The sequence below is a fragment of the Nycticebus coucang genome, chromosome 2, assembly GCF_027406575.1.
Source record: "Nycticebus coucang isolate mNycCou1 chromosome 2, mNycCou1.pri, whole genome shotgun sequence".
NCBI lineage: Eukaryota > Metazoa > Chordata > Mammalia > Primates > Lorisidae > Nycticebus > Nycticebus coucang.
Genome location: NC_069781.1, coordinates 86027374 through 86040490, shown reverse-complemented (window position 1 = coordinate 86040490; position 13117 = coordinate 86027374). Strand labels below are relative to the sequence as shown.

General features: G+C 40.8%; 1 protein-coding gene and 1 pseudogene across 1 annotated transcript in view; one reads left to right on the top strand and one right to left on the bottom strand.

Moving 5' to 3' along the window:
* TRPM6 (transient receptor potential cation channel subfamily M member 6) overlaps window positions 1–13117 on the top strand; it is a 200706-nt gene that overhangs the window by 102062 nt on the left and 85527 nt on the right. The window contains exons 22-23 of the mRNA XM_053575241.1: window positions 1315–1489; window positions 1863–1977. Of these exons, the coding sequence (XP_053431216.1) occupies window positions 1315–1489; window positions 1863–1977 (290 nt within the window). The remainder of the gene's footprint in view (window positions 1–1314; window positions 1490–1862; window positions 1978–13117) is intronic.
* On the bottom strand, window positions 7167–8416 carry LOC128574547 (C-terminal-binding protein 2-like; annotated as a pseudogene).

The window sequence follows — 13117 nt, the reverse complement described above, 5'->3', positions numbered from 1 at the left end:
CCTCCTTAGAAGCTGAGATTACAGGCATGTGCCACCATGCCTGGCTGATCTGCCACGCTCTGAAATAGTGTTTATGACAGGCCACACGTGATTCTAAGTAGTCTGTGTATATTAACGTGTTTAATCTTTGTAGCAACTTTGTGAGAAAGGTAGTATTATTATAGACATTTCTATCAAGGCAGTGGGTGTGTGTGGGGAGCCAGGATGCCACAGTGGGTCCTCTGGCTCCAATCTGTGATCTGAACTTGCTCAACTATCATTTCAGCATTTTCCATCTGGTTATTTATAATGACCTAAGACCTATCCTCTAGGAAGTGCAGTATCTGAAGATCATCTTTGGCCTTTCCCTCTGGAATGCTCACTAGCAGGGAAGGAGGAAGTTCTGGAGGACGCATGCTAGTGCTGAAACAAATGAAGAGGGCATAAAGGGGAGAATCTTCAGGACTCCAAAGACAGATTTTTCTTATTTTACATTTTTCTCTTTGATAAGAAATGTTTTCTCTGGTCTTGGTGACATTAGTATTTATGAGATAGGCTATTCTGAGATGACCGGTATATATCAGTGATTTAGCACAGGGTTTTTCTCCCAAATGCAAGATTTGATGAGTACTCATGGGGGCTGTCCTCTGTGCAGTGACTTAAGGGATCTTGTGACACGTCCATGTCAACATGTGCCTTCTGTGGGCTCTCATTGCAGGAAATGAGGGGGATAGAGAATGTCTGATGGCTTTGAACTGCTCTGGACAAGAACTGACCCAAGCCAACACACTCCACAGCCCATTGGCTAGAATAGGTTTCATGGTGCCAGCCCAGGGGAAGCAAAACTAAGAAGTGCAGGGCCACTCTTGGAGTAGGGGTGGACATTTTGGTGAATAGTCTCTCTGCCACAGAGAGAGTTGTTACACATTTAGTACGTGGTGTAAAACTGGCTTGGTCAACTTCTCATGCTCCAATTAATTCCTGAAGATAATTCTGGGAATAAGGAGCCACTGGTTCCCTTTCCTATCCTTTGGTCCAATGGGGGAAGAGTCGGATCTTTGCTCATCAAAAGGTGCTCCCATTTCATTATTGCTTAAAGAAAGAAGCATAGATTCCCTACTCTCAGCACATTTATGTTGTTCCATAGACCACATTGACTTGAAACACATACTGTGCAGAGAAAATGAAACAGTTTAGCCTATGAAAACCTAGCTATTGATGGACCAGGGTATTTTAGTCAATGACTGGACAGTTTTATTATTGGCAGGTATAGTTATGATGGTTGGTTTGTCTTGACTTTCAGATCTGTGGTAAGATTCTGGTTGTGTGTTACAGACAGCGAACATGTTTTACATCGTGATCATGATGGCTATAGTCCTGCTGAGCTTTGGAGTGGCGCGCAAGGCCATTTTGTCACCAAAGGAGCCGCCGTCTTGGAGCCTGGCTCGAGATATTGTGTTTCAGCCATACTGGATGATATACGGAGAAGTTTATGCTGGAGAGATAGATGGTATGTAGGAGGGTTTTTTTTTTTTTTTTTTAGAGACAGAGTCTCACTTTGTTGCCCTCAGTAAAGTGCTATGGCATCATAGCTCACAGCAACCTCCAGCTTTGGGTTAGGTGATTCTCTTGCCTCAGCTTCCTGAATAGCTGGGACTACAGGCACCCACCACAATGCTTGGCTAAGGAGATTTTGCCCTTAGGCAGAAATAGCACCTTATAGATATGCAGAGTGAAAAAAAACAAAAGCAAAATAATCATCTGAATCTTAAAAAATGTGCAAAATTTGTGATTTGTGATATTCTGTGTGCTTAATGTGGTGTTTGTCTAGAGTCACGAAGCTGTGATTTGTCTTATCTTCCATTCTTTTTCTTTATTTGTAGTTTGTGAGAGCGAGCCCACTTGCCCTCCTGGCTCTTTTCTGACTCCGTTTCTGCAAGCCGTCTACCTCTTTGTGCAGTACATCATCATGGTGAACCTGCTGATTGCTTTCTTCAAGTAGGTTATTTTAATTTAATACATCTTATATCAGCAAAATACGGGACCAGGCATGTTGGGTAGAATCACATGCGTTTTGAGTATGTAATATTTGGTTTTTATGTATTCCATGTTTTAAAATTATAGTTTTAAGATATGGGCATGAAACTGCTGGTGATAAGAAAGGACAACATAGGAATCCATGAAGTAATCAACTCAGTCATCCATCTGTATCCACAGGGGATTGATTCCTGGACTCCCCACAGATAGCAAAATCCATCATGCTCAAGTTCTTTTATATAATGGAGTAGTATTTGCAAGTAACCTATCCACATCTTTCCGTATATTTTAAATCATCTTTCAATTACTTTTAAGACCCAATACAACATAGAGACTATGTGTGGCTATGCCATATCATTTAGAGAATAATGACTGGAAAGAAAGTCTGTATTTGTTCTGTATAGACACAACCATCCATTTTTTTTCCTATTATTTTTGATCTGTGGTTAATTAAATCTACAGATGTGGAACCCACGGATATGGAAATCTGACTGTGGAGAGAAAGTACAGTATAATAAGAGCAGAATGAAATGGGATCTTGAATTGTAATTAAGCAGTAAGTTAGAATGATGTCAGAGTAACAGTTGAGGGAGTTGAAAGTTGGCTAAGGAGTTCTTGGTCCACTTCTTTCACTGGTCCCCCGTGTACCTCATTCTCTGTTCTCTTCACTTCTTCACATTCTCTTCTCCTGGATCGTCTTCTTCTCCCCAACCTTTCAACACTGATTTGTCCCTGAGCCCAGACCTGCTCTTCTTTTATTTATGCATTGTTGTGGTCTTGTTCAGTTTCCCGTATGTCCTGATTAGGCCCGATTTATACCTCCAGCCCGGCTCTCTTTCTTATACTTCAGTCGTGCAGATCCAACTGCCTTCTCTATCACTGGTTAAAAGTGTAATTTCTAAGATTTAAAACCTCCAAACTCTTTACTTCCCCTCTTTCCCAGCATACATTTATACATGAGTTTCTGTTGACGGTCTATCTTTTCAGTTGTTTAGGCCAAAAACCTTGGAGTCATTCTTAATTCGTCTTGTGTATCTATTTCTAAACTATCAGGACCTTTCTAAACTATCAGAAACTCAGGTTTCAAATAGATCATCAATTCAGCCACCTCTCCTCACCGTTATCCTAAAGCCTCCTGATTTATTTCTCTACTTTGTCTTCTGTCCCTATACTTTGTTCTCGACACAACTACCTAAACAATCATTTATTTAGGGATAATCTCGGTGTTGCCCAGGCTGAAGTCCAGTGGCATGGTCACAGTTCACTGCAATCTTGAAGTTCTGGGCTCAAGCATTCTTACCGCTTCAGCCTTCTGAGTACCTGGGACTACAGCATGAACCACTATACCTGGCTAACTTTTTACCTTTTTGCAGAGATGGATTCTCACTCTGTTGCCTGGGGTTGTCTTGAACTCCTGGCTTCAAGCAATCCTCCCCACCTTAGCTTCCCCAAATGTTAGGGTTATAGGCATACACCACCATGTTCAGTCCCAAATGACCCTTTAACAACATAGATCAGATGATGTCACTCCTCTGCTATAAACTCTTCAATTGCTCCCCATTTACCTCAGGGTAAAAGTCTAAGTTCCTACAAAGACCTATATGGCCCCATGCAATTTGGCTTCCCCGTGACTTCTCCAATCACACTTCATACTACTCCCCCTTCAACCCATTCCTCTCCAACTGCACTGGCCCCTCACAGTCTTTTAGACAACACCTTTGCATTTGCACTTGCTGTGGTCTCTGCCTGGAATGCTATTCCCCTACATAACACTGTGGCTCATTTCCTCACCCCTCTAGTCTTGCACAAATGGCTCATTTGTGCCTAGGCCTAACCTAAGTGTCATAGTGAAAAGTGCAGCCCCCTTTCCTTTGCTATCTTGACATCCCTCATCCCCTTATCGTCTTTCTTTACACCTACTTGTAGATACAAACATATTTTGTAATTTATTTATGTATCAGGTTTTTCTGTTACATGGATCCTCTACTGGAATATAAACTCCACAAAGATAAGTAATTTTGCCTTTTTTGTTCATGAATTGAACTCAAATACTAAGAAGAATGCCTGGCTCATTGTTATTTAGTAGAGGAAAGAAATCAAGTGAGGTGATGGGAAGAAATTTGTATTTTCTGTGTTACTCTTTTGTGCCAGGAAGAGAGATAGATAAGAAAAGAGAAAATAAATTTATAGAATCTAAGAAAATAGAGAAGGCAGGGGATGAGAGGTAGTCAAAATAAAGCAGAATACTTAAAAATGATGACTTGGTAGGTTGTTATGTATATGTGGGAAGGATGTACTTCCCTGCTTGTTATAAGATTATGAGATAGCTTTCAGTCCTCTTAACCCCGCCATTTTAGGGACTTATAACATTTGTTCACATTTAATTTTTATAGCTATTCTTTGATATGTCCAATAAGAGACTGTGAGATTTTTGTTGCTCAAAAATACCCAATGTCGAAAGAGAGGTTGGGAAATCCTCTCATAGATGAGTCTCCACACTTTAGAAATGAACACATTGTGAACCAAAGTCGAGTGATCTCAGATCTGACTACTTGTCCAGGAGCTGCGGACAGACAGAATTCTTCATACCAATAAATAAAAAGATCCTGAACTACACTGTGAAGGTCGCCACCTGCTGGTGGAAGGCTGTAGTCACGTTTGGCATGATTTCTGTTGGAGGGCTTGCTGAGAGATTTGCTAGAATCTCCACCTCCACCTTGTCCAAGGTGATTTTTTTTATTATTATTAAATCATAGCTGTGTACATTAATGCGATCATGGGGCACCATATACTGGTTTTATAGACCGTTTGACACATTTTCTTTCTTTCTTTTTTTTTTTTTATTAAATCATAGCTGTGTACATTAATGCGATCATGGGGCACCATACCCTGGTTTCATAGACCGTTTGACACATTTTCATCACACTGGTTAACATAGCCTTCCTGGCATTTTCTTAGTTATTGTGTTAAGACATTTATATTCCACATTTACTAAGTTTCACATGTACCCTTGTAAGATGCACCACAGGTCTAATCCCACCAATCACCCTCTCTCCGCCCATCCTCCCCCCTCCCTCCCCTCCCTTTCCCCCTTTCCCCTATTCGTAGGTTATAACTGGGTTATAGCTATATGTGAAAGCCATAAATTAGTTTCATAGTAGGGCTGAGTACATTGGATACTTTTTCTTACATTCTTGAGATACTTTACTAAGAAGAATATGTTCCAGCTCCATCCATGTAAACATGAAAGAGGTAAAGTCTCCATCTTTCTTTAAGCCTGCATCATATTCCATGGTATACATATACCACAATTTATTAATCCATTCGTGGATCGATGGGCACTTGGGCTTTTTCCATGACTTAGCAATTATGAATTGGGCTGCAATAAACAGTCTGGTACAAATATCTTTGTTATGATGTGATTTTTGGTCTTCTGGGTATATACCTAGTAGAGGAATTATAGGATTGAATGGCAGATCTATTTTTAGAGCTCTAAGTGTTCTCCAAACATCTTTCCAAAAGGAATGTATTAATTTGCATTTCCACCAGCTGTCTACAAGTGTTCCCCTTTCTCCACATTCACGCCAACATCTCTGGTCTTGGGATATTGTAATATGGGCTAATCTTATTGGAGTTAGATGACATCTCAAAGTAGTTTTGATTTGCATTTCTCTGATGATTAAAGATGATGAGCATCGTTTTCATATGTCTGTAGGCCGTACGCCTGTCTTCTTAGAGAAGTTTCTCTTCAAGTCCTTTGTCCAGCCTGCGATGGGATCACTTGTTCTTTTCTTGCTTATACATTTGAGTTCTCTTGGATTCTGGTTATTAAACCTTTGTTGGAGACATAACCTGCAAATATCTTCTCCCATTCTGAAGGCTGTTTGCTTGCTTTACTTACTGTGTTCTTGGCTGTGCAGAAGCTTTATAGTTTGATCAGGTCCGAATAGTGTATTTTTGAAGCTGCTTCAATTGGCTGGGGGGTCCTCCTCATAAAATACTCGCCCAGACCGATTTCAAGGGTTTTCCCTGCATGCTCTTCTAGTATTTTTATAGTTTAATGTCCTTTTTGTTTTTTCTGATAGCCATTATTGTTTTGTTTGGGACAGTTTTTAAGTTTTTTTTTTTTGTCACAAAAATTGGAATATACCTATATAAAGGCTCAAAATAGGCCATCTTTTTAAACAAAAAGGCAGTGATTCACAAAAGACTATGAATAGAACATGTAACTAGTTGATACAAATCTAATAGTGTTTGTTAAAATCAGTCACATCTAATATATCTGAAGTGTTCTTATATAAAATATCATGTGAAGAAAAGGAGACTTTATCAATGTCTAAAAATGTGGGTTTGTTCATAGACAATCTGACAAGTTACCATAAAAAGTGTTTCCTGAGACATAAGGAAATGCAACATAATTCTTCTTGAACACTTTTTGTTCAAGACTTTCCACTCAATAAAATAGCTGAGGATCTGAAACTGAGAAAATATATTTGAGTACAAACAGCTTGTGAAACTTAATACTTTTTTTTTTTTGCATCATCAGAGGGTATTGCTGAACTTACAACCAACTTGCCCGCTCAGTATGCAGTTCAGGTGTGAGACACTTCTTTGTACAGGAGCCTGTACTCTCTTCAATCCTATGCATGCAGATGTCTTAATACAGGCAGACAGTTTCTTCCCATTCTGTAGTTTTAATCTTCCTATTAGCCAAAAGAGGTAACCAGCCCCGGTAGACCGAAGGGACTAGAGTCCCAGGATGGGGATTTTCCTCTGAATTTTTATTTTGATGTTTGGAACTCCTGATGCAACATTCTAGAGCAGGATGTTTGGGACCTGCTATGCCCAAGGGACTGATAATGGATAAAGCTCTATTTATTCTTTGTGATTTGATGCACAGATGAAAAGCTTAACACACAATAACAGAAGTTGGTTGTTAATAAATCATGTCCTAGTCTTTCAGTGCTTCCATAAGCAGACATCTTCAGTTTTCTAGCTCTTATAGTTTTAACACTATAACATCAATGATGCATGTGTCCAAATTAGTTAAAGAGACCGTCACATTCCTTTTCTCTTAGTTCATCTATTTTTCACTGTCTCTTAGTCCCAAGTTTATTTGAATGATTACCTTCCGGCCTCGGCGTCCTCTGCTATTGCTCATTGGGGTGCTCTCATTTGTCCCTGTGTTTTGTGGGCTGGTTGGGAGAGGGCGCTTGGGAAGAGTGTGCCACTGTGGGGAGGTTGTGAGTCACTGGGATGCCCCAGGGATGATCCCTTCCATGGCTGCAGGCAGTCCTCCTGGAGCCACGCCCACAGTGCCTGGTGGGTATCTGTACGTGGCACCATTGAGCTCAGGATGAATTGCTTGTTGATCTATTACTGACCAAGGAGCTGCCGTGACAAAGAATTCCTTGTTCACAGTTTCATAAGCTTTCTGGGATGCGGCCTGTGATTGCCCAGCCGATCTCTGTGGCAGCAGCCTCCCTCATCTCCAGTGCTCACTGTACCAGGCCGTGTGGGGAGTACAGATGAGGTTTGGTGCATCCTTCAATAGATGCTGAGCAAAGCTAAAGGGCTCCGATTTGTGCACATTGAGCCTCGTATCCTGCCCTCCTTGAGGGCCTGGGCTAAGGCTTTCTCATCCACCAGGCCGCCACGGGCCGCATTCATGAGGAATGCTTCTTGCCTCATCTGCTTTATAGTAAAGTCATTGATGAGGTGGTGGTTATGTTCATTGAGATTGCAGTGCCAGGAGACGCAGTCGCTCCGATACAGCAAGTCCTGCAGGGTGTAGACCCTCCACACGCCCAGGAACCGCTCTATCCCATCCTGCAAGTAAGGGTCATAGAATATGATGCTGAATCCAAAGGCCTTGGATCCAACAGCAACCACTGACCCCGTATGACCAAAGCCGATGAGGCCCAGGGTTTCCCCGCAGATGCGTGCTGCTCCCGAGACCACCTCTCGGATCTGCTCCACACTCTGTACCTGCGTGCCCTCCCGCAGCGCCTGGTACAGCCATGTGTTTCTCTGGTACGGGTGGAGAATGTGGCAGATGGTGGAATCGGCCATCTCTTTCACTGCTGCAGACGGGATGTTGCACACAGCGATCCTGAGCTCGCTGGCAGCCTTGATGTCCATGTTGTCGTAGCCACTGCCTATCCGCACAATCACTCGCAGGGCCTTGAACTTCTCCAGGTCCTCCCTGGTGAGGGTGATGGTGTGATACATCATGGCACCCACGGCCTCATTTAACACCTTCTCGTGGATCTCCTGAGTGGACTGGGCATCACAGAAGGCCACGGTGGCCAGGTCCTTCAGGATCAGCATCTCCACTGTGCAGTGCCAGCACTGCCACCAGGAGGCGGGGATACCGGGAGCCATTCATGATCTGGGGGCAGATACCGATATAAATCTGTCCACAAGCTCTATAGTTCACACGTTGGGCTGTCTGTCTTTTTAAGGAAATATAGCTTCATTGGCTCAAAACCATTTAAGGTGATGAAACCCTCATCTCAGGCGACCTGCATCCTCTGTGAAAGGGGCCCACCCTGGAGGTGGCAGCGGGGGCTCCTGCCCCACCCACCCCACCCAGTGGTGGTGGCAGCGGCTGTGTGGCCCCCCCACAGTGCGGCATGGCTCCCGGTTTGGTCTATAGTTTCATGTCTTAAGTTTAAATCTTTAATCCAGTGAGAGTCTATCTTAGTTAATGGTGAAAGGTATGGGTCCAGTTTCAGTCTTCTACAGGTTGCCAGCCAGTTCACCCAGCACCATTTGTTAAATAGAGAATCTTTTCCCCACTGAATGTTTTTAACTGGCTTGTCAAAGATCAAATAATGGTAAGTAGCTGGATTCATCGCTTGGTTCTCTATTCTGTTCCAGACATCTACTTCTCTGTTTTTGTGCCAATACCATGCTGTTTTGATCACTATCGATTTACAGTATAGTCTGAGGTCTCGTAGCGTGATTCCTCCTGCTTTGCTTTTATTTCTGAGTAATGTCTTGTCTATTTGAGGTTTTTTCTGATTCCATATAAAGTGAAGTATTATTTTTTCAAGATCTTTGAAGTATGACAGTGGAGCTTTAATAGGGATTGTATTAAAATTGTATATTGCTTTGGGTAGTATAGAAATTTTAACAATGTTGATTCTTCCCAGCCATCAGCATGGTATCTTTTGCCATTTGTTAACATTTTCAGCTATTTCTTTTCTTAGAGTTTCATAGTTCTCTTTATAGAGATCTTTCACGTCCTTTGTTAGATAAACTCCCAAATATTTCATCTTCTTTGGCACTACTGTGAACGGAATAGAGTCCTTAACTGTTTTTTCAGCTGTGACTATTGTTGGTATATATAAAGGCTACCAATTTATGAATGTTGATTTTGTAACCTGAGATGCTGCTGTATTCCTTGATCACTTCTAAGAGTTTTGTAGTAGAATCCCTGGTGTTTTCCAGATATACGATCATACCATCTGTGAAGAGCGAAAGTTTGATCTCTTCTGACCCTATATGGATACCCTTGATTGCCTTTTCTTCCCTAATTGCAATGGCTAAAACTTCCATTACAATGTTAAGGAGCAGTGGAGACAATGGGCAGCCTTGTCTGGTTCCTGATCTGAGTGGAAAGGATTTCAATTTAACTCCATTCAATATGATATTAGCTGTGGGTTTGCTGTAGATGGCCTCTATCAGTTGAAGAAATGTCCCTTCTATACCAATTTTCTTAAATGTTCTGATCATGAAGCGATGCTGTATATTATCAAAAGCTTTTTCTGCATCAATTGAGAGAATCATATGGTCTTTGTTTTTTAATTTGTTTATGTGCTGAATTATACTTATAGATTTACATATATTGAACCAGCCTTGAGACCCTGGGATAAAACTCACTTGGTCATGATGTATAATTTGTTTCATGTGTTGCTGGATTCTGTTTGTTAGGATCTTGTTGAATATTTTTGCATCTATATTCATTAGTGATATCGGTCTATCACTATTTCTTTTCTTGTTGGGTCTTTTCCTGGTTTGGGGATCAGGGTGATGTTTGCTTCATAGAAGGTGTTGGGTAGTCTTTCTTCTTTTTCTACCTTTTGGAACAGGTTGAGTAATATAGGTACTAATTGCTCTGTGAAGGTTTGGTAGAATTCTGACGTGAAGCCATCTGGTCTCGGGTTTTTCTTTTTAGGGAGATTTTGTATGTTTGATGCTATTTCAGAAAGTGATATTGGCCTGTTGAACATTTCCACTTGATTCTGGCTAAGTCTTAGAAGGTGATGTGCTTCCAAGTATTGGTCAGTTTCCTTCAGATTTTCATAATTCTGAGAATAAAGTTTCTTGTAATATTCATTAAGGATTTTTTTAATTTCTGAGGAGTGTGTTGTTATTTCGTCTTTGTCGTTTCTGATTGATGAGAATAGAGATTTTACTCTTTTTTTCCTGGTTAGGTTAGCCAAAGGTTTATCTATTTTATTGACCTTTTCAAAAAACCAACTTTTTGATTTATTGATCTGTTGTATAATCTTTTTGTTTTCAATTTCATTTAATTCTGCTCTAATTTTGGTTATTTCTTTTATTCTACTGGGTTTGGGGTTGGAATGTTCTTCCTTTTCCAGTTGCTTGAGATGTCCCATTAAGTTGTTAACTTCCTCTCTTTCTGTTCTCTTGAGGAAGGCTTGCAGTGCTATAAATTTCCCTCTTAGGACTGCCTTTGCTGTATCCCAGAGGTTCTGATAATTTGTGTCTTCATTGTCGTTTTATTCCAAAAATTTGGTAATTTCCTTCTTAATCTCATCTCTGACCCAGCTATCATTCAGCATAAGGTTATTTAACTTCCATGTTTTTGTATGAATATGCAGATTACTGTTGTTACTGAGTTCAACTTTTATTCCATGGTGGTCTGAGAAGATGCAAGGAATCATTTCTATTCCTTTAAATTTACTGAGGTTTGACTTGTGACCTAAGACGTGATCGATTTTGGAGTATGTTCCATAGGCTGATGAGTAGTATGTATATTCAGTTTTGGTGGGATGAAATCTTCTGTAGATGTCTGCTAAATCCAAATGTTGGATGGTTACATTTAAATCTAAAATTTCTTTGCTCAGCTTCTTATTGGAGGATCATCCAACACTGCCAAAGGAGTGTTGAAATCTCCGGCTATTGTGGAGTTGGAGGAAATCAAGTTTCTCATGTCTGTTAGAGTTTCTCTTGTAAATTGAGGCACATTCTCGTTGGGTGCATAAATATTAATAATTGAAATCTCATCATTGTGTATTACCCTTAACAAATATGAAGTGACTGTTCTTATCCTTCCTTACTTTTGTTGGTTTAAAGCCTATTGTGTCTGCAAATTGAATTGCAACACCTGCTTTTTTCTGATTACCATTTGCCTGAAGTATGGACGACCATCCTTTCACCCTGAGTCTATATTTATATTTTAAGGTAAGATGTGACTCTTGTATGCAGCAAATATCTGGCCTGACTTTTTGTATCTGGTCAGCCAACCTGTGCCTCTTTAGAGGACAGTTTAAGCCGTTCATATTAATGGAGGATATTGATAAGTCTGGTAAAATTTTGGGTATCGAGTTTTTTGAAAGTCCAGTGGACATTTTTAATCCTTTCGCCACTGTGGAAGTTGGAGTTTGATCAAAAGTTTCTGAGTGAGTTTACTTTTGTGATAGAGGATTGGGCTGGTCATTATGGAGGATAGGTCTGAGAATATCCTGATGAGCTGGTTTGCTTATGGCAAATTTCTTGAATATATGAATGTCATTAAAGTATTTAAGTTCTCCATCATAAATGAAACTCAGTTTAGCTGGATACAGGATCTGTGGTTGAAAGTTATTTTGTTTTAGGAGATTAAAAGTTGATGAGCACCATCTTCTGGCTTGAAAAGTTTTAGCAGAGAGGTCTGCAGTCATTCTGATATTCTTCCCTTTGTAGGCAATGGATTTCTTACATCTGGCTGCTTTCAGAATTTTCTCCTTCATATTAACTTTAGTGAAGTTAATTATGATATGCCTGGAGGATGTCTTATTTGGACTGAGTCGTGCTGGGGTTCTTCAAACTGTCTTCTATTTGAGTTTCAGAATCTCTTGGCATGTGTGGAAAATTCTCTTTCATAATTTCATGGAGAAGTGCCTCTGTGCATTGTGAGGCCACTTCATTACTTTCAGGGATTCCAATGAGGCGGATATTAGCCTTTTTCAAATTATCTCAGAGCTCTCTGAGAGAATGATCCATTTTTGCTCTCCATTTCTCTTCCTCTTTGAGAGTTTGGGAGCGTTCAAAGGCTTTTACTTCAATGTGAAAATCCTTTCTTCTGCTTGCTCCACTCTGTTACTGAGGGATTCTACTGTATTTTTCAGATCTTTGCGGGCTTCAAATTCTTGCTTCAGTGTGTCAAAATGTTTGGTGGTTTTGTCTTTAAATTCGTTAAATTCTTGAGACAACTTTTGAATTTCTCCTTGAATTTTTAATTCCAATTTTTGAATTGCTCCTCAAATTTTTTATTCCAAATTTTCCTCCATTCTGTTAATCTTGTTTGCAATCCAAATTCTGAATTCGATTTCTGACATCTTGGCCAGCTGTTTATGAATGGGATATTCAGTTACATCTGCCTTATCTTTCCTTCGGGGGGGGGGTTAATCTATTCTGGTTATTTATGGTACCAGAGTTTTCCCGCTGATTCCGCCCCATGATGATTTTACACCGTTTGATTTTTCCCCTGGAGCTTTGTCCAAGACCTGTACAGTGCTATGGCTTGAGAAACCGGGACCTGTTTGGTGTGGTGGGGCTAAGTGGTTCTGTCTTGTTTTCAGCTGGTCTCTGTCCAACCCTAGTGAAACAATTACTCTGGGTTGAAGTCTCAGCTGAAACACAAGGAAATCTATAACTGGTCAGCTAGGCCTCTGCGCTCTGTCTCTATCTAGCAGGGGGAGGTGAGGCCTGACAACCTCGGGTCCTTGATGGAGGCTGGGGGGTGTTCACTCAGTTCCAGCCCTGCCCCTGATTGATGTTTGGGGACTGTGTTTCTATCCCAGATCTGTTCTGTGGTGGTTGCCACCTGAGAAGATGCCCAGTCTCTTCCGGTTGCCCAGGGAGACAT